The following is a 19,207-nucleotide window of genomic DNA, read 5'->3' as shown; positions in this document are numbered from 1 at the left end:
AGATCAGTTAGTCTGCTGATCACTTTTTAAATAAATCAGTATGATGAATGCCCATTTTGAACCTCCATTTGACCAGCTGTTTAAACCAAAGAAAGATATTCCATTGAAAATTGTGAAGAAAAGCAGAAATTGGATCAATCATGTTGGATATATTCTTGGTTCGTGGAGATACCATTTCAGCTCTAATGAGGATTTTTCTTAAAGCAAACTTTGTTAACTGCTTTGAAAGATGTAGTTTCCATCAGTGTTTACTTGCTTTGATCACTATGGTGGACCCTTCAGGTCAAAGCAATGCAGCTTCAGCTTCCAGATGAGGAAAATATCTTCAGCCCTTCCTCTGCATTGAGAACAAAAACTGCAAAGAGACAAAACTTTGCTGAGCCACAAACCACATTAACCGATATTGCGTCTGTGCATCATCATTGTGTTTCTGTTTCCATGGAAATGTCTGCTTTCTTCTTTGCGACATGCAGTGCAGTTTATGTTTTGTGCTCAGATGAAGCACACCTGCTTCGCTGTGTGTGAGATGCAAAATGGCGGTGAAAAACTACCTTGAAAGGGACCAGCATTTCGCCGACTTTGTTACATTTATTGATTTTGGAACCAGCAGCTCCACTTTCCTGTGACTAAGAGCCACCATCTATGTCAACTATGATTGACAGTGATCAGGTTTCCATTGTTGCTTTTGATTTTTATTTAAATGAAATGTGAATAAGAAAAAGTGACTGGAAACAGTAAAAAGACCTTTTATACTAGTGTTATAATACTTTATAACTATTTTATAACAGACAAAAAGTCTAAACTAAATCGCGTTAATCAGTCTGAAAGCTTCCAAAGTGATCTTCACATAAGGCAGCCATACATGCAGACGTGTGGCTCTGTGATGGACCTGTGATCTATTCAGGGTGTACACCACCTCTCACCTGGTCACAGCTGGGATAGGCTCCAGCCCCACCGCGACCCTGAATTGGTATAAGCAGGTATAGAAAATAGATGAATGGATATTCAGGAGTAATAACCCCAGTAGTCTCTAAGGGGTGCTGAATATGCTGTATTTCAGTACCAGCCCAACAGTTAACATGCCATCTGTCTTGTTACCCTTCTCGCAGGTCTGTTCCTGATCCTGGGTCTGATGTTGTACCCCGCTGGCTGGGGTTCAGACAAAGTCCAGCTGTACTGCGGGCCAGACGCGGCTCCGTACCGGGCCGGACTCTGCTCCATGGGCTGGGCCTTCTACACTGCCATGGGGGGCACCGTGCTCACTTTCATCTGCGCCGTCTTCTCTGCTCAGGCCGAGATCGCCACCTCCAGCGACAAGGTTCAGGAGGAGATAGAGGAGGGCAAGAGCCTGATCTGCCTCCTCTGAGCCCCGATAACCATTTTCTTGTTGTGTGTGGGGGGGGTGAGGCAGAGGCAGAGGCGTGCTCATTAAGCTCAACCCCTGCTCTTCTGTTGTTTCTCATGAAGTTGGCCTTTGAAATGGAGGCTGCTGCATCGTTTACCACTAAAACTGACTTTCATTTTGTCTCCGTCTTGTGTGTATGTGGGAGAAATCTACAAGTGCCAAGTTTTTTCTCAGTGTGTTGTCTTTGTTTTTCTGACACTAGAGGTGCTGTCTGTTATTGTATTCATGTTCAGCATGTGGGCGCCAACACTGTCCCCACATGCTCTGTAAATAAATGTGATTATATGTATTTTGTACATAGTTATGATTGCAGAATGATGGTCAGCTTGATCCAGGCTGGGCTGATGATGTCACTCTTGCCAATCTTGGTTGGGGAAAAAAAAAAAAGAAGAAGAAGAAGAAAACACTGGTGTTTTTGCCACCAAAACACAACCAGCAAACCTGGATCTTTTACCTTTTTGCCACATGTGAGTATTAACTCAACAAGGGAACCACTACTCAGTCAGAATAAGCGGTCTTTAGCTCAGAGTGAGTGTCCTTTTAGAGCTTAAAGAATGTACTATTTCAATGATTAATGTGTTTTTAGACCCTTGAAATGTATCGATGGAAAGGATTCTTCACATGGACTGCATGAGGACAAGCAAAGGAAGCTCTGTGGTGAATTTTTATCAAATGTTAACATGAAGCAAACTCAGTCCTAACCTATGGCCTTGTGAAGTGTCGGGTCCTCCTTCAGCAGTCATCCTGTAATCTGTGCACAAAGACATGGACTGAACAATGAGGACACATGAATAAATGAAGTATTGCTGTCGTTAGTACCGTCTGGTTTCAGGGAGCTTGTGCTGAGTTATAGATAGTGTGCTATCTATTCTGATTTGTTTCTGCCAAACAAATAAAGAGAAGGGAAAACTGATGAGGTTTGTGTGAGTTTTTATCCTGCGTGAAGGAGGAGGGAAGAGATGCAGCAAGTGGAGGAGTCAGCTCGGTGCTGAGACCTCGGTTTGGCCCTGAAGGAGGGGGTGGCTACGTTTTCCAGCCAGCGGGTGATCAGTTTTTCCACTGATGCAGAACTGAACTCTGTGTGCCTCATATTCAGTGTAAGCACTCTTACAAAAGTGCAACATTAAGGAGCTGAAGTGTTTCCATTTCACTATGCAACATAGGAGAATATTGTGCTATTTAGTCCAAAAATATTTACCAACTAATCCCAAAGTTTATTGTACAAATTAAGATTTAAGTAAAACCCATAAAAGCTCAGATATATCTGAGATAATGTAAAATAAAATAAAATAGGGTAACATTCTAGAAATTATAGCTTTCATGTAGCTCAGCTGATTTTTCTTCCCTTTTGTTGACTTTTTCCCATCAGATTGTTCCATTTCTTTCACTTTGATCATGTGACCCATTGAAAGCTCCCAACCCTTGGCTTGGAAGCTACTGAAGTAAACTTACAAAGTACAGAGTAAACAAAAGTAGTTCTTTCTCACGAAGCAACATCACAAACGACTTTGTGTGTTTCATGTGTTGCTGCTGACAATCTGCTGATGTGCACGATAGAACTGATACTTCTACAGTACGTGGGATTTTGCGTGCAGGACTTGGGGTGTTGCTACATTTTTGTTGTTTGGAGCATTTTCCACCCAGAGACCAGTTGCTAGTACTTGCACCCCACCTGAGTGTATTTTTCTGTGAGTGATCGCATGTATAAATCGAGTCCCGGCGCAGATGTTCCTCCCTCCATGTGGACTGCAGAGAAGCTGCTGGCACAACCCTGTGGCTCCCTTCCTCCACCACAAACTGAGCTCAAACCAAACACGGAGCTTGATGACTTCCAGATTAAGCACATGACAAATCGTGCAATCTGAAGAGCACAGCAGAAATTCAGGCCCAGTTCACTGCCAGAGGCTTTTGGTTTCTCAAGTCGGAGAGGACCAGAATGAAAAGAGACAGAGCCTCTGAGACACGTTTCCTCTTGCACCTCAAAGGGGAAAAAAATCGTGTTTTATTTCAGGGTGATAACAGCAACTCATTGTAGGAAACAATTTACACATCGTTTAGAAATAAGACTAAAATCTAAAACTTGAAGCCTGGATTAATGCCACTTTTGAATCCTACACATACAGTGTGTTTAAGTTTGTTATATAAGACCTGTAACAAACTTTATTAATCTGTTTTTCTATCAATAACTGATTAAATTCCTGGATGTTACATGTGAAGGGCATCACTCTCAGGGACAAACCCTCAAAAGTTATTGCCCAACTTTGGTTACTTCCCTCAGCTTTAATGGAGTACTTTAGCAGCTTTCAGCTTGTCGTTTTGGTTTTACCACAGCTTTACTATTTTGGTTTTTAACAGTTACTGACACAAGTGGGTGTTTTAAGCTAAATTAGCCCCACTAAACCCACTGCAGACCAGAAACCCAAGGAACAGTAGACAAAAGTTTAGCTAGCATTTAGCAGCTAACTGCCTGGCATTTAGTGGCCAAAAAAAAAACAAGCTTGGTGATCTAAAATCAACTTTAACAGGTATATTATAGGATTTAAATGCATCAGGTAGCTACAAACATGTCACCAAACGTCTGACAAATATTGCTCCTTGTCTGCTAAATTAATAAATGATGTGGATCCTAAGTGGATGGCTCATTTTGTTAATAAACACGTTTGATAGGGTGAGTGCCTGCTGATCAGATAGAATGAGATTTAGCCCAAACGTATGGTGGCCATGTGGTGCAAAACAACTCCAATAATAAAGAAAACACAATGATTTCACACAGTGAGGAAGATCCTTGGGTAGTAATTGTACCACTGCCATCAGACATTCTGAACTCGATTACACTCAAGTGAACTCTTTCTTTGAATCTCATAATTCTTTGAGAACTACTGACCTCGTCTGGTTTTTAGCTGATGGTGCAAGTCCACTTCCACACACAGCATTTTCTCTTACAAAGTAGCAGAGCACCGAAAGCGCGACTTTAAAGAGAGAGAAGCCATGAAAAACATACAGAAGAATTTTATTCAGTGTTGACAATAAACACAATAAATATACAAAACTCAAACTACTTAATATGCAAAATGAAGGTGAAACCAGGTGCATCTTAAAATGACACCCAACAGCAAACCATCTGGAAATCATACATAATTTACAAACTTTTTTTCCTCAAATGTTTCCTTAAAATGCAGTCATCGGACGCGATTACGGAGTTTAATTTTCAGTGTGTTTCTACCGTTTACCATGATGATTACTAAACAAAGCCTAAAGCCACAGTCCATCTGCAGAACGTCACAGTTTTAAACACCTTACCCACTTTTAACCAAGTCACAAATAACAGCCAAAATCTGCAGGTGCCATTCAGCCTGATTCTTTTCAAAAGCAACATCTTTTATCTGATAGAAATGTGCAAGGCAGACACACACGTGCAGGTCCAAATTTAGTGGGACTGAGGCGGAATCAGAGAGTTAGAAAGTAAAGCAAGGCATGTTGCAAGAAGAAAGTCCACAGGGTTCCCACACTGTCCTGCTCCTTAAGACTTAAAGGCCCAATTTCCTCTATTTTCACACTTAAATAACACAAATACAAAGGCTTAACTGGCTTTAACATTGGACTCAACAGAATCAGCGATCGGGCACATTCATACACTGGAAAGTGCTTTGCAGCTCATATAGTATGTAGAAAAATACACATTCAAAGACATTTACACGATGAAATATACTGGAGATTTTGGATTATGATCAGATTATCGTTTCAATTAGGAAAATAAGATTAGACCCGATTATGGTTTTGCTGGAATTCAGTGATAATCAACCTACTTTTATCAAAACTATTACATTATTAAGATTAAATCATTACTGGCCGTTTTTTTTTTTTTGCCTTCTTCTGCAGTCAGCCTTTGCTGCGGTATATGGATTTACAGCAGGTGTGTTTAAAAGCAGGGGCCAGTCCGTTTCACATTTCTAACAATCCTGCATCATCTCGAACCTGGTCATGCAAGTGAAGCGCATCCTGAGTAAAGCTGAGGTAAACCTCCAACGGTAAAAAGCTGGAGAAGACGTACACTTTCCTCCGTTTAAACATGCAGCTGTACCTACAGGAAAGTGGCTCTCTTACTGCTCGTGCCCCTTATTCATGGCTTTTGGAGGAAAAACTACTCGGCTGATGTTTGTTCAAAAACACGATGAGCGTCTGTGCTACTGAGCAGGAAGGCGTGAGGCCGTTGTCGTGCACGTCCGTCCATTTGCACATATAGTGTGCAGACAAAGACCCCAGAGAGGAGACTCAAAGAGCAGCTGGCTGGGATTTCATGATGGATATGCAGCTTGGTACAGAATAAAAGGAAAAGTGATACTTCACTCAAAATCGGGATTTTTCTGAGCGTCAAACACTGCTTGAAAAATAGCAACAGTGAGAAGCTTAAGTTGAGTTTTTTTTACAATGGGAAATAAGATGCAGATTCATCTAGTCGTGTTCACTCTGCTACCAAAATGTGGTGAAAGACTCCACCTCCTGTTGAGTTTTCTGGAAGTGTAACAGACTCCAGAGGTATGTCGAAGCAACTAATAAACAAGTCTTGCAGGTTTTTTAACTTAATGCCTGAAGATGCCATGAAATTAAAGCTGATGTTGATAAAAGTTCTTTCTATAAATCTGTGTGAGATTACATCCCACAGCAGTACAGACATTCAAGCAAAATGATGGAATGGGGACACCAGTGAAAAAAAAAAAAGGGTTTATCATGTGCAGATTATCCAACAGCTGTTGAGCTAATTCAGGGTGAAACAAAGCTGTCGAACAACTGAGCAACATGTCTTTCTGCAGGGCCAAGCTGCCGCCAGACTCAGATCCCAAACGCTTCATGATACAAACTTCTTTTATGAAAGTTTTCTGTCTTTTTTTTTTTTTTTTTTTGAATCACCTTAAAAATGAAATACTTTTTGTCTGACTTTGGTGGAATAACAGACTCAGACTTACAGTCGGCACTCGTGAGCATTTGACAGACGAACACGTCAGATATCGGGTGAAGCATCGCTTTAAGAAAGTTAAGACTTGCACACTTTGTTTAATCAGCCTCTGGGGGAAAAAAAAAAAAGAACCAAACTAACAGAAGGAAGGAAGCAAGGCAGTGAACGGGAATGCACAGCATTCAACTTCAGCAGTAAAAACTCACTCCACCAGGGGGCAGCAGTGTTAAGTTAAGCACTCACGGATAAAGGGATGCAGGGATGCAGGGAACACATGCATGAACCGAGAAAGCTGACAAATCTAAAGAAGCCAGAAATGGTTTACGAAGAGAAATGCCCGGGGGGGAGCTGCATAAGAATCTGTCGACATAGGAAAGCTGGGCCTCGAGACGGCAACGACGTTTAAAAAGGCACACAAACATTCATTACCCTGGCCACACACACACACACACAAACCAACAGAGAGAAAGTTGAGCACGCTGGTTGGTAGATTCGAGTGCAGCGTAAATGAGGAGTCCCAGAGTGAAAAATGCTGTCAGACCCGGCCAGCTGTCGTCATCTTATAGAGTTGACTGATAGGTCAACTGTTGCGCCCTCTCATAAACCACCTCAGCATAGTCAGAGGGTTGGGGGACTGTCCATGTGTTCAACAGGGGGGGGGGGGGGGGGGGAGAGAGAGAGATATCAGGGGAAGGGAGGGGAAGAGGGGAAAGGAGGACGAACAGAGGAACAAGCTCTCTGGGTTCATCAGTTCGGCTCCTTGAAGCTTTCTTGTGCAGCTCTGGTAGCGGCGTTAGCAGCAGCCGTCTGGACGGTCTTGTTGGACATGACACCCGTGGCAAACTCCTGCTGGGCCTTCTCAAAGCTGGCGCCGGTGGTACGGTACATCCCATGGACCTGAGGTGAGGAGGACAAAGGGTCACATTAGGGCTGTAACAGATTGCAACTGAAATAGCTTTTAGGTATTTTGCGTCTCTACCTTTTTGAACATGATGAGGGACAGCACAGCCAGCGAGGTAAAGAGAGCTGCAATGAGGATCATCATAATGCCCACTGGGATGCTTTTGTTCAGGGCAATCAAAGCGGAGATCCACCCGCTGAAACAAGGACAGAATCGTTACAAGCCAACAATTAACTGGTTTCCTACAAATCACACTCCCATCTCATCCCTCTGAGTTTATTGTTGCCCAAAACACATCCCTGCAGTATAAATACTGCAGGTAAAAATAGTCTCCCTGCTAATGGGCTATTTAGTCCTGTTTGGGGGGAATTTGCAAAAAAAAAAAAAAAAGAACAAACTAGTGTCTGAAACTTTAAAAGAGATATTGATTTTACAACTGAGCCACCAATCAATCTTCTTTAGTGCGTCAGCACCACAATACATTGTAGGAAACACGGTGAAAAAGAAAGTGCATCCTCTTTCAAATCCGTTTTATTTATCAGGACATTAAAAGATCACCTGGTCATCATCACAAGGTCTAAAGACCAGGAAATCACAATCCTAGTCAGGTTATTATAGATGGTTATAAGGCCATTTATTTATAAGGCCAACTATTTGGAGTCCATCAAAGGGCATTCAAGTGGAAAACATTCAAAACATTTGTCAATCTTCAGCCCAATGCAATGCTCAAAGAAACCCAAAGAGCTACATCTCAGACTCTACAGGCCTCAGTTAGCATGTTAAAGGTTAAAGTTCATGGCAGCACAATTAGAGAAAGACTGAACAAGGATGGCTTGTTTGGAAGGGTTGCAGGAGAAAGCCTCTTCTCTCTAAAAAGAACATGGCAGCACAGATTAGGTTTGTAAAGTTACATCTGAACAAACCACAAGACTTCTGGAACAATGTCCTTTGGACAGACCAGACCAAAGTGGAGATGTTTGCTCATAATGCACAGCAGCTCGTTTGGAGGAAACCAAACACAGCATATCAGCACAAACACCTCATACCAGCTGTCAAGCACGGTGGAGGAGGGCTGATGATCTGGGCTGGTTCTGCAGCCACAGGACCTGGGCACCTTCCAGTCATTGAGTCCACCATGAACTCCTCTGGATACCAAAGTATTCTAGAGTCAAATGTGAGGCCACCTGTCCCACAGCTAAAGCTTGGCTGAAACTGGCTCATCAACAGGACAAAGATCCCAAACACAGCAGAAAATCTACAACAGAATGTCTGAAAAAGAAAAGAATCAAGGTGTTGCTGTGGTCCAGTCAAAGTCCAGACCTCAAGCTGACTGAAATGCTGTGGTGGGACCTTAAGAGAGCTGAGCAGAAACCAATGCTGCAAACCTCAATGAGCTGAAGCAACGCTGGAAAGAAGAATGGCACAAAGTTCCTCCACAACCATGTAAGAGGCTGATGACATCACACAGAAAACCATTACTTCAACTTACTGCTGCTTAAGGTGCTTCTACAAGCTGTTGGATCAGGGGGTTCACTTAGTTCACACACTGCTTCTGTATTTTGTCTGTTTTTGTTCCATAAACAATGACACAGCGTAATATGTCATGTGTTCCTCTTCATCAAACTATCCTGCACATAAAACATTAGAACTGAAAGAAGGTGCGTTTTCTTTTTCATGTGACTGCGTGTGCTGTCCACTTAGCATCCCTTAGCATCACTTAGCATCCCTTAGCATCCCTTTGCACACTTCTTTAAGGTTTCAGACCATCACATACTATCCTATCGCACCTGACATCATGTCGGCATGCATCTAAAATGCTCTAAAGGTTTGTGATTGTTTTGAGTTGCTGCCTTCACGGTCAAATCTGACGCAACTTCTCATACATGCATGTTTTTTTTAAATCACATTATATCAACTATATTTAAGAACCCAGTGGCACCAAAGACACAACATGACTGAGCTGCACATTTCTGTGTGATTCCCCCTCTTTGGTCTCACCTCGCGCCCCAACCGGAGATTCCAATGCACTGGATCACGTAGATGCCAAACTGGCAGATGTACACGAAGAAGAAAATGAAGAATCTGAAGGAGCTGTCACTCCTGCAGAAAGATAAATTAAAAACAGCGGGATGTGAATAACGCAGGGGGCTGCAAAGCTGAGTGATGTGCTTCTGCTTCGGTGTGGTTTACCTGAACGCTCCATAAAGCGGTCTGTACCAACAGACGAAAGAACACGGCGTGAAGAGCAGGAACCAGAGGATGGACAAGCCAAAGTCCACTCCGTGAGATGCATCCACGCAGAACCAGGCCAGGCAGCCGATCATGTTGGCCAGCAGCGTCCCGGAGTGAACTGAAAGGGAAACTGAGCGGTAACTTTCGGGGCGGAGCCTTCACTGCAAGTGGGACACGGCGGCGGAATTAATGTGCAGCTGTACATGCCGAGGCTCGGAAAGTAGGCTGCGTTATGGCTGCAGTGTCCAGTGTCCTGCCAAGTCAAGTCCACGCAGGAAGTGGAGGAAGCGCTTAATATTTCAACACGTAACACGGCGCAGGACTGGGAGCATAAGACTGTGAATTATTCATTATCACCATTTGTTCTTGGGGTCCTGATAGTCACTGCAGAGTTAAAGGTACCGTTCAAACCGGCAGTCTGTCTGCCTCGGGTTTTACATCACAGTGTGGAATATAGCATCGGGCTGGCAGACCGCAGCTGAATGGGTGGTGGGGAGATATTTGTGCCGATGTCGGCTCAACAGTCTTCTGTCGTCCAGTTTGTTCAATGTAAAGTTTTTTTTATCAGACAGAAGTCTGAAGCTGAACTACCACTTTTCTCTGAAGTCTGCATCTGAAGCAACCTCTCTGCAATCATCTGACCAAGTCCCTTCATCAGGCCACATGACTGCACCACGTGTTTGTCATGTGCCACTGATTCCACTTGAGGCCTTTCACACAGGCACAAACTGTACTTCTTCTAAAACACCATAATGAACAAGCTGCGAAGGAAGCAAAGGGAGGAAAAACAGCAGCTTCTATTATAAAAAAAACTGTTTTGTGCCTCTGAAAAATTGACGAAAACGTCTTTTTATTACATCAAACTGAGCTCACGGTTGTCTTTTTCCACAATCTCTTATCTCGTTGGATCCAATCAAACTTTGAACGACATCTTTTCATCATTTCCTACAAAACGTCATCAGAAAGCAGATGGATTCATTTCATCCGAACATGCCGACCTGTAAGAGTTTACTCCAAAGACACGGAACCACAGAGATCAATTCTTAAGCTAAGCCGGTGATTTAAAAAAAGAAAAAAAAAAAAAGCACGGTTTGGCCCTGGTTCTCAGCAACTCAATCAGATTACGACCGTCACAGAGCAAAGAGTCACACCAAGCAAGTCACACGCTTTCTTTTGTTCTGGATTCAAAAGACTAAAGAAACACCATCAGTTTGTTGCTTTACATTCATATAATATATATTTTCCACTATCGGAGCAACGATACCTACAATCTATAAGAGTCTCCACATTTATCCAACAAACGATGCCACAAGACGCCGTTAACCTGTTTTTATTTTTAAGCTACTTTATTCAGTTGATAATCTGGTTTTATTCTGTTTTTAACTGAAGATCATATTTGATGTTATTAGCCGAGCTTTTATTATATATACGTCCTGATTGGTGGAACCAGAGCACTTTAATTGTTTTTTTTTTTTTATCATTAGCTGGGATTTTCGACATGTTTTAGTGGACTTTGGGATGTTGTGTGGATGTTTTCTGTCTGGCTGCTAAACAAATCCACCTCCGGGCTCAAATAACTCCTGAGGACGAGTTCAAACCTGGAAAATATCCTTTCAGATGGAAAAGACGTCCAGGTGTCTTCTGTTGCAGCGTTCTGGGCTAAAAATGGAACGGCACTTAGTCAAGAAAGACATCACATCGTTTACTTTGATACGCGATGGATTTATGGACTTTTATGGATAAATGAACATGTTAAGGCTTCTAAGGATCTGCTGACTTGCTGGAAGCGTTTCGTGGATTAACTGAACAGCTGCAATTCATGAATATTTTCTAAATCTTTCTATTTGATGAAAATGTTTTTTCTTTTTCTCTTCAAGTACTTGTGGTTCACTTCTTCTGTGCTGTTATTCTCACCAGCGAGTCTTACGGTTACTCACACATCCAGAGGTAGTACATGAATTTGACCGTCTTCTGAAACTCGACAGGAATATCCACGGTGATGTCGTGGTAGAAACACGGACCCATGGGGAACTTCTCTGGGAGGGGAGGCCAGTTGTTTTTCCTACCTGGAAAACAGTGAAAAACATACAGAAATATTGTAGAAAACAGCATGCCAAATCAGGCAGACGGCAAGCGGTGTAATTTACGCCCAACAGGTTGTAGCAGTGCTTGCAGATGCCTTCCGACTTCCTGTTTGGTTTATGTGTGCCTGATAAAGAGCTTACACAGAATCCCATGTTGTACCCGACAGTTGGGTCTTAGCATACTGGCCCGGTATCGGGGATAAACAGGTTTTTAAGAGTTGTCGAGGGTCAAACCTTGGCTTTAAATTCAGGTCAGAATGCTTGGCTGTGACGGTGTGTGAGGATAAAAAGCTTAAAAAGCGGTGCACTGACGGGGATCACCGCTCTGTTGCCGCGCTTCTCTTTCTGACCTGAAGCACTGAGCGACTGCATCTCTCGCTCGCGGCGGTCCAGCTCTGCAGCCTTCCTTTCCAGCTCCTCCTGTCTCCTCAGCAGCTCAGCAGCTGCCCGCGACGGCTCCTGCATGCAAAACAACCCAAAAAACAGACGTCAACTGGGATGTAGAAGCACTAAGACTGCTGGAGCGACCAATTCATCTCAGCTAACAAAAGTGTTCCCTTTCTAAAGCTTGAATAAATGCGTATTTCTGCATGATCATGATGGGTGTGGTGATCCATCATACAGCAGAGGAACCTCCCAGAAGGTTTTACTGTGAAGTCAGAGCCTTCAGTGTCATGAAGGTGGCTCTTTTTTCACCTGCACACACAACCTGCTCTGAAGCCGAGTTTCTGATGAAATCATCTCCATCATATCAGTAATTCCTCTCCTGATGACCTCCCAGACAGCAGAATCAGACTGAAACATGTACATGAAGTCAGGCAGAAGTATTCAAAGTTGATGTCTGACATTTTAAGGAAGCGGAGAGCATGTGACCGTCACTGAGGAAATGTTGGATTTTCAACTAACCGATTTCCAAAATTCCAGCGTCATCTTTACAGTCTGTCAATGACCCACATTTAGATTCTAAATCAGTTAAATATCTGAACCACCGCAGCTTTTAATCTGAATTCAAAAGAAATTCTTCTGACCCAAACTTAGTGTTGAATTAACAGCCTGTGATGTCGACTCTCAGCTCAAAGAACAGTCTCTTCTGCCCAATTCTTGCATCCCTCTGCCCAAAAGGTCCATTTGCTTTGATTAGGACACTGACTAACACGATTTCCACATGTTTATGTCAGGGTTAAATGCACTTCTTATTGCAGCTGCAATAAATAAGGAGCTTTATTGCAGCTGTCACGGTATAAACCGCAGGCAGATTTGAACGCACTCAGTCCTCTCTTGCATTAATCTCAGAAGCAGAGTTTTCACACCTCTCCATTCATATAAACAGCTCTTCTTAAGAATAAAACATAACAAGCGTTAAATGACACATAAAACAGCCATTTCATCTGAGCCCACACAAAGAATTACAAAGATGAAAATCACTGTGGTGGTAGCTGTTATCTCTGTTTGTAGTCCAAACCTCCGGAGGCTGTCTTTACAAATAAGATGCACCATCACAAGTCATTTCCTCCAACGAAGGAGATATAATCTGACTGCGTCAGCCTCGGCTTAAACGCCCAATCAAAGCCAACAACGGCCTCCAGCGGAGCTGCTTTTCTGCCTACAGAGTCATTGTGAAACCAGATCTTCTGTTAATACATCGGGTACACTGTTAAAGTCTCTGTTGTTGAAGCCGAGCTTCTTTCTTTATGCATTCCGTCTGTAATAACGAGACTTCAATCTCTGAACTTAAGCGTTTTTATTTCTTTAAAACAGAAAGTTGGAAGCTGTTTTGGGTCATTAAACATGCTTTTGTTACGCTGCTGCTGTTGTCACCGTCTGATTTTTAGTTTTTCTGTGGGATCAGCTGGTTGCTTGGTTATTGTATTATGAAAAAGCTGCTGTTTGTGGCTCTGTAAGCTCCAGCTGTGCTCAGTTATACCTGCGTCTGAGGCTGTGTGTAGGCAGGAGGCTCCTCTGTGGGCTTCATGATGGCGGGTTGCGTGCCAACCGAGGGGCCTGGAGTTCTGGGCGCCATACCCGCAGCTGCCTACAAAGGAAGAATGACAAAGAATGAGCATTACTGGCCTAATACTAATACTACTGAACAGAACATGGAAAATCTGTGAGATGAATATAAAAAAAATGTTCCAGCACAATGGGACAGACTAAAAGATGCAGAAATAAAAAGGAAATGTGATCAACCTCGTTTGAAAACAACCCGACGTATGAAACTGAAAAAGCCAGCTGTGGATAAAAGCCTATATAACCTCTCTGTAACAGAATAATAACCTAAATTTGAGTTTTAACTACTCTGTGTCACCCATTGAACATTTGACAATTTTAAGAAAAAAAAAACAATCCTCTCTGATGGTTTAAACCTTTAGTTGGCAGAACTACAGACTATTACAAAAAGTGTGTAAACAACAGATATTCCAAGGCTTCACGAAGCCGTGTTTTTGCAGATGTTCAATATGTGAGTATTTTTCCAACTCGGTTTGGCTGAGTTTGACCATCTGCTCGTATTTTTCCACTTGAGTGAAGAGAACGTGAAGCCTTTCCTGTATTGGACTTATTAGGGAAACAGATTTTTTCAAATGGAGTCATTTATTTATTTTCATAGTTCTCTTTTTTTTTTTTAAACTTACACGGTCAAGGATGCACATAATTTTGTTGTTAAATGACTAAGTCTATCTATCTATCTATCCATCTATCTATCTATCTATTACAGATTGAAATAAACTTAATCAAAAAAGCTAAAGCTAAATAAAACTATAACTTTCATAGCTTTTGGCCTCTGACAGAACACCACAGCGAGTAAATAAATGTTCATCTATTTTCCCTCTTAGTGATTTTAACTGGGATCGAATGCGTGATATTGACAGAAATAAAGAAATGTTCCATCTCCTTCAAACTAATCACACAATTATCAAGTCAATATTTTATCAATATAGTGCTTTTCAAAGCAAGTAAACTTGGCATAAATCAGCAAAAACAGCAAACCGTGCCAGGACGAGAACGAGGTTCTCCCCGATACAATTTCAGCTAAATGCGACATCGACCATCTTGCAGTGCTCCTATTTGAGCCTGTAGCAATATTTCATCATCTTTACCCAGAGATACCATCAAAGTGTCGACATCTACACGCATCTCTAACGTCTGTCCTCTCCCGTTTGTCTTTAATGGTCTAGTTTGCCGTGTGTTTAAATGTTAGATTTGAATGTGTCGCCTCTGATGATAAAAGACTAATTAGGACTGGGATTCATTCATAAGCGCCACAGAGGGATTTTTTACCTTATTATCTCACTCATCTGACATGCGTTTACTCTTTCTTTTTAGAAACATAGGGATGGCTTTGAAGAAAAAAAAAGGTACAACTCTATTTAATGTATAAGCTCTCGACCACAGGACAACGGGAACTCACTGATTTGGCATCTGTGAATGGATTGTACTCCTCTAGCCCCGCAGGAGCCGTCTGTCTCGCTTGTGTCACTGATGGATCCTGAAAGGAAAAAAGAAAAAGGGGGTTTGCACAAGGAAGGCTTAATACTGTAAAGCAATACATTCAGAATGAGAACGCCGGTCTTTACATGTCATGAATTTGTATTTCAACCAAGGGACAGCGGTAGGAAGTAAGACGTTAGGATTAAAATGGCTCATGATAGTATAAAAACCCTTCATTATTCTGCCAGATGAAGTCTAAACAGCTCTCTTTATTCAAAGCAGCGGGCCTATAATTCAATACTGGCAACGAAGGGATGATTCCAATAATTTTCACAAGATGGCAGCTATAAATAGTCAAGTCCATGAGTATCAGAGCGGGGGGTGAAAGCTTTTGGAAGCTCAAGGCAGAAATAAAAAGAAGCACTCTGTATTTTTCTTGTTTGCTGCAAACCCCCTTTTCCTTTTAACCAAAATCAAACAACAGTGAACACAGAGGCAGAGGGAGCGCCGCGGTACCCAAACCGGAAGGTTTCAGAGCTCCGGAAGGAAGGTGGACACCGAAGTCCAGCTCAAGCTTGCATTCATATACAACTACAACAAACTTAATGAAGTCAACCTTTACATTTCCCCCTTCTACTTGCATGCGTAACGTCTTTCCGTTCAGCATCGTTTCTTTTTACAATAAGCTTACCATCAGCTTTCTTCAGCCACGCACTAGTTTCATTCAAATTGCTGCTCAATCACCCACTCGGCGTATTCCTGAAGCGATATCCTTTTCCAGGCTCGGCGCGGTCCTCTCAGTCTCTCTGACTCTTAAATGTCTGCGAGCATCTCTTCTGCCGCCACACGCGCGCAGACACACAACTTTGTCACCAGACCAGGGTAATAAATATTTCAGGCTGTGTTTTGTTTAAATTTTAATACGGCCCCAGCGCACAGCTCAACATACGCATGCGGATCCACCCAAGTTTTTGACCTAGAAATCAAAAGAGCACCACGCCAGCTCCACCTGTTGCATGACTGCCTGTGTGATGATTCATTTCATGGTTAGGGATTTTTCATCAACACACAACCAAGTGAAATTCCCTACGATGCCGATTAAAATGCAGAAAACGGGGCGTGTTGTGCAGAAGCAGGTGCACAAACTCAATGTGGTGGCATTTTATGCAAGACTTCAGCAAAGCAAGCTTTAATGCGGTGTCTTTATGTTCCCATTAACTCATACGTACTCCCGTTTCCTTTCCTAATTAGCCCACATCCAGAGAAATAGGGCAAAACAGACAGAGCGATCTGCTGCATGACTGGGAGTGATGAATTTTAGCAGGAAAGGAGCCAGAGGGGATCTTCCCACCACATGTCGTCATGGTGTCACCATATGATTTCATGAAGTATTTACGATAGCTCAGAGAGGGGAACAAAAACTCCATCTATTTTCAGGCAAAGCAGCGTGAGCCAGCAAAGGATGGGAAAGTGGCAGGACAGCGGGGTCCGCTACTCGTGTCAGTATGCTAATGAACGGCATGAATGATTCAGTTCTCCCGCGTCTCTGTGGTCAAACTGTGCCACCAGCACCCTCCCCTTCACACAGGGTTTTTCTTTTTAAGTTCTGAAATCTTTTGAGGTCATGCACTCAAGCAGAAGAGCCCTGATCTTGTATTTTAATTATTCATCGACTAAAAATGCCACTTTTCCTCTTTCACTGCTCAACTGAACCATCCACGGATAATTAATAATTAATTTCAGTGCCGTTTCAATAGTTTCAGTCACTTTGAAAGCAGAAGGTGCCGATTATTTGCTTGCGTGGGCCTCTTTTACGTCATGACTGACGGAAAACTGTTTACTTATTGAACACTGTTCTTTCCATACTCTCTTTTAAAACAAACTAAATACTTGACTGAGAAAATAAGCTCCAGATCGGTAAAGATTATATTAGCTGCAGCACCAATAAAGGTCTAAAAAACATGAAAATGTTGGTCTTGTATCTTAATGTTAGCTTTGGTGTGCTGCAGTCAAATGATTACAGCAAAAAGGTGTGTTATATTACAGACATGTTACCTTTAACTTTTCAGAGCAAAAATGTCAAATTAACGTTTTTAAGACACAGATTACGAGCATTTTCGAAAATATTCATAAAGATGACTGTAAGTTAGTAATTTACGGTACAATAAAAACAGGAAGTTAAACCTATTTATTCGTTTTTAATTTCATTTTTAGTTTCTCCAACGGCTTGAAAATAGGTTTTAGTAGACCGTTTGACATTTTCCACAAAACTAGGTCATGATGGATTAAAGTAGCTGGAAACAGGGTGTTTTTGTAATGTTTTTGCTTGAGAATGCTTACTAGATGCTAACTTGGTGTGCATGTTTTCAACACCTGATAGGATGAGACAGCAATGAGCCAAAGACATATGATCAGATGCATGCTTTCACCGTGACAAGGCACTGTAAACACAAGACTGTCTACAGTCAAACTGCAAAGAGAGGACATAATGCAGAACAACACCAGAAACCACAGGATGTTCACTTCTGTTCTGAGAGCAACTTCCTGCGCAGCACTCAAACGATTAATCAAAATTCATTAAAAACCATGACTTTATGTTTGAACTCTAGCGAGCTAATACAGCACGTCAACTGCACCTAAAAAGCATCCCTACTTTCAAACAAACAGAAGAAACAGGACTGAAAGCACAAGCAACCCAGTCTACTGCAGTCTGCGGTGTGCCAACATTAAGTGACACAGCAACCCAAACCAACAAGTGGCTTAAAACGTGCTGACAGCTGCTAAATTAAAGATAACTCATCACAGCAGTTTAAAAAGCCCATTTAAGGTCAGACTTTTCTGACTTCGTGTCGCCAAACTGTTTATATTTAGAAATAAAACTGCGGTGGCTAACCTAGCAAGCTAACGTTACCTGAAATGGGCTGTTTAACTCCGGGTCCGCGAACGGGTTGCTATCGAAATCAGACATTCTTCAAAGACGACGACTTACGTCGAGTCCGTTAAATGTGTCCCAGAGCTAATGATCAGAACCAAGGTTAGATTTTAGAAAAATCCGACTTGTTTTGAGGAAAACGCAGGAGATGACACGGTTAGAGGTGAAGCCGAGCGTTCTCTGTTTCCAGAAATACTATCCTGAAGGAGGATTGGTCACCAGCAACGGATATGTGTCACGTAATCTGACGTCAGGCGGAAGTAAAAAGACGTCAAACGCTACGTTTAAAAAAAAACTAAACTAAAACAATTAGCCTAATTGTGTCAAACTTTTTTTTTACACTTTTATCAAATAATGTAAACATTACTGTGTCGTTAGGCTTCAAGAACAACCACTTTCAGAACACATTCATGTTAAAGAAACAGTAGTTACTGCTGTTAGACACCTAACCTGTTAGACACAACAAATTAAGTCCATAAACTAATTCTAGTTTAACAATTTTATTTTCTTGTGTTAAAAAGGTTGATTTATGCTTATAAAATTTCATTACCTGAGTGCACAAATAACTCAGCTGCTCTGTCCAGAATGGGGAAGGCAGTGAAAGCATTTAAATAAATGAACTGAAAACTGAAAAAAATAAACTGACCTATTTGTTGAAATGTGCAACAAATGTATATTTTATTTAAACATCTCTCTTCATGCTATCTTTTCTGGTGAAGAATAAATGTGCTATATATTTTTGTATACTTGAGAGTATACAAAGCACTCTGGGTAATCCTTTGTAAACTTAAAGTGTGATAATTATTAGTTAACTTTAACTTTGAAAGTTTATTCCTTTGAAACAACTAGTTTTGTGCTAAGTGTAAGAATTCTACTTTTGTGTGCTAAAGTGGAACAACTAAAAGTATACGTCATACACTTAAGTACATGGCTGTGTATATACTGATTTACATGCTTGATTAGTAAAATAAACTTTACTTAGTTTTTCTACAAATATATTGCAAAAGCAACTCTAGCAACTCAAAAATAGATTGTTTGGTAATGTTAATCTTGCCAGTTCGCCTATCACAAGATATTTGATAATCTCTAATCAACAGAACCCAACAAGATATTGATCCATCTTCTTTTTCCTCTTTTGAGGCAATACAGAGCACAATCACCATGTTTAGTTAAATCAAGAACATCTTATTCTTTTCCCACTCTTTCGATTATGTTTTTATGTTAAGTGTTCCCAATTTCTTTATACATGTGCTTAACTGTTAGGCTTTTTTAA

At 41.6% G+C, this 19,207-nt stretch overlaps 2 protein-coding genes across 3 annotated transcripts in view; one reads left to right on the top strand and one right to left on the bottom strand.

Moving 5' to 3' along the window:
- lhfpl2a (LHFPL tetraspan subfamily member 2a) overlaps positions 1-2,316 on the top strand; it is a 44,268-nt gene extending 41,952 nt beyond the window's left edge. For both annotated transcript variants that reach the window (XM_072372189.1, XM_072372190.1), the window contains one exon: positions 1,110-2,316. In XM_072372189.1, the coding sequence (XP_072228290.1) occupies positions 1,110-1,366 (257 nt within the window). In that variant the 3' untranslated portion in view covers positions 1,367-2,316. The remainder of the gene's footprint in view (positions 1-1,109) is intronic.
- A 2,082-nt stretch (positions 2,317-4,398) lies between these two features.
- On the bottom strand, positions 4,399-18,141 carry LOC140277107 (secretory carrier-associated membrane protein 1-like). Its single transcript, XM_072372009.1, has 10 exons — positions 17,914-18,141; positions 14,983-15,060; positions 13,501-13,608; positions 11,927-12,035; positions 11,430-11,558; positions 9,451-9,610; positions 9,259-9,360; positions 7,339-7,456; positions 7,041-7,256; positions 4,399-7,001 (listed from the first exon to the last, which is right to left on the bottom strand). The coding sequence occupies exons 1-9, from the start codon at positions 17,968-17,970 to the stop codon at positions 7,107-7,109; spliced, it is 1,011 nt and encodes a 336-aa protein (XP_072228110.1). The 5' UTR covers positions 17,971-18,141; the 3' UTR covers positions 4,399-7,001; positions 7,041-7,106.
- Positions 18,142-19,207: the final 1,066 nt, after the last annotated feature.

The sequence above is a fragment of the Leuresthes tenuis genome, unplaced genomic scaffold (genome assembly GCF_036924035.1).
Source record: "Leuresthes tenuis unplaced genomic scaffold, fLeuTen1.0.hap1 SCAF_19, whole genome shotgun sequence".
Lineage (NCBI taxonomy): Eukaryota > Metazoa > Chordata > Actinopteri > Atheriniformes > Atherinopsidae > Leuresthes > Leuresthes tenuis.
The sequence above is the reverse complement of the archived record's forward strand: the minus strand, read 5'-3'. Positions and strand labels throughout refer to the sequence as shown.

Coding starts and splice junctions, on each gene's coding strand:
- LOC140277107 (XM_072372009.1), bottom strand. CDS start 17,970: ATGTCTGATTTCGATAGCAACCCGTTCGCGGACCCGGAGTTAAACAGC. Junction 9,361..9,450: donor CCGCTTTATGGAGCGTTCAG/GTAAACCACACC, acceptor ATCTTTCTGCAG/GAGTGACAGCTCCTTCAGAT. Junction 7,257..7,338: donor CCCTCATCATGTTCAAAAAG/GTAGAGACGCAA, acceptor TCCTCACCTCAG/GTCCATGGGATGTACCGTAC.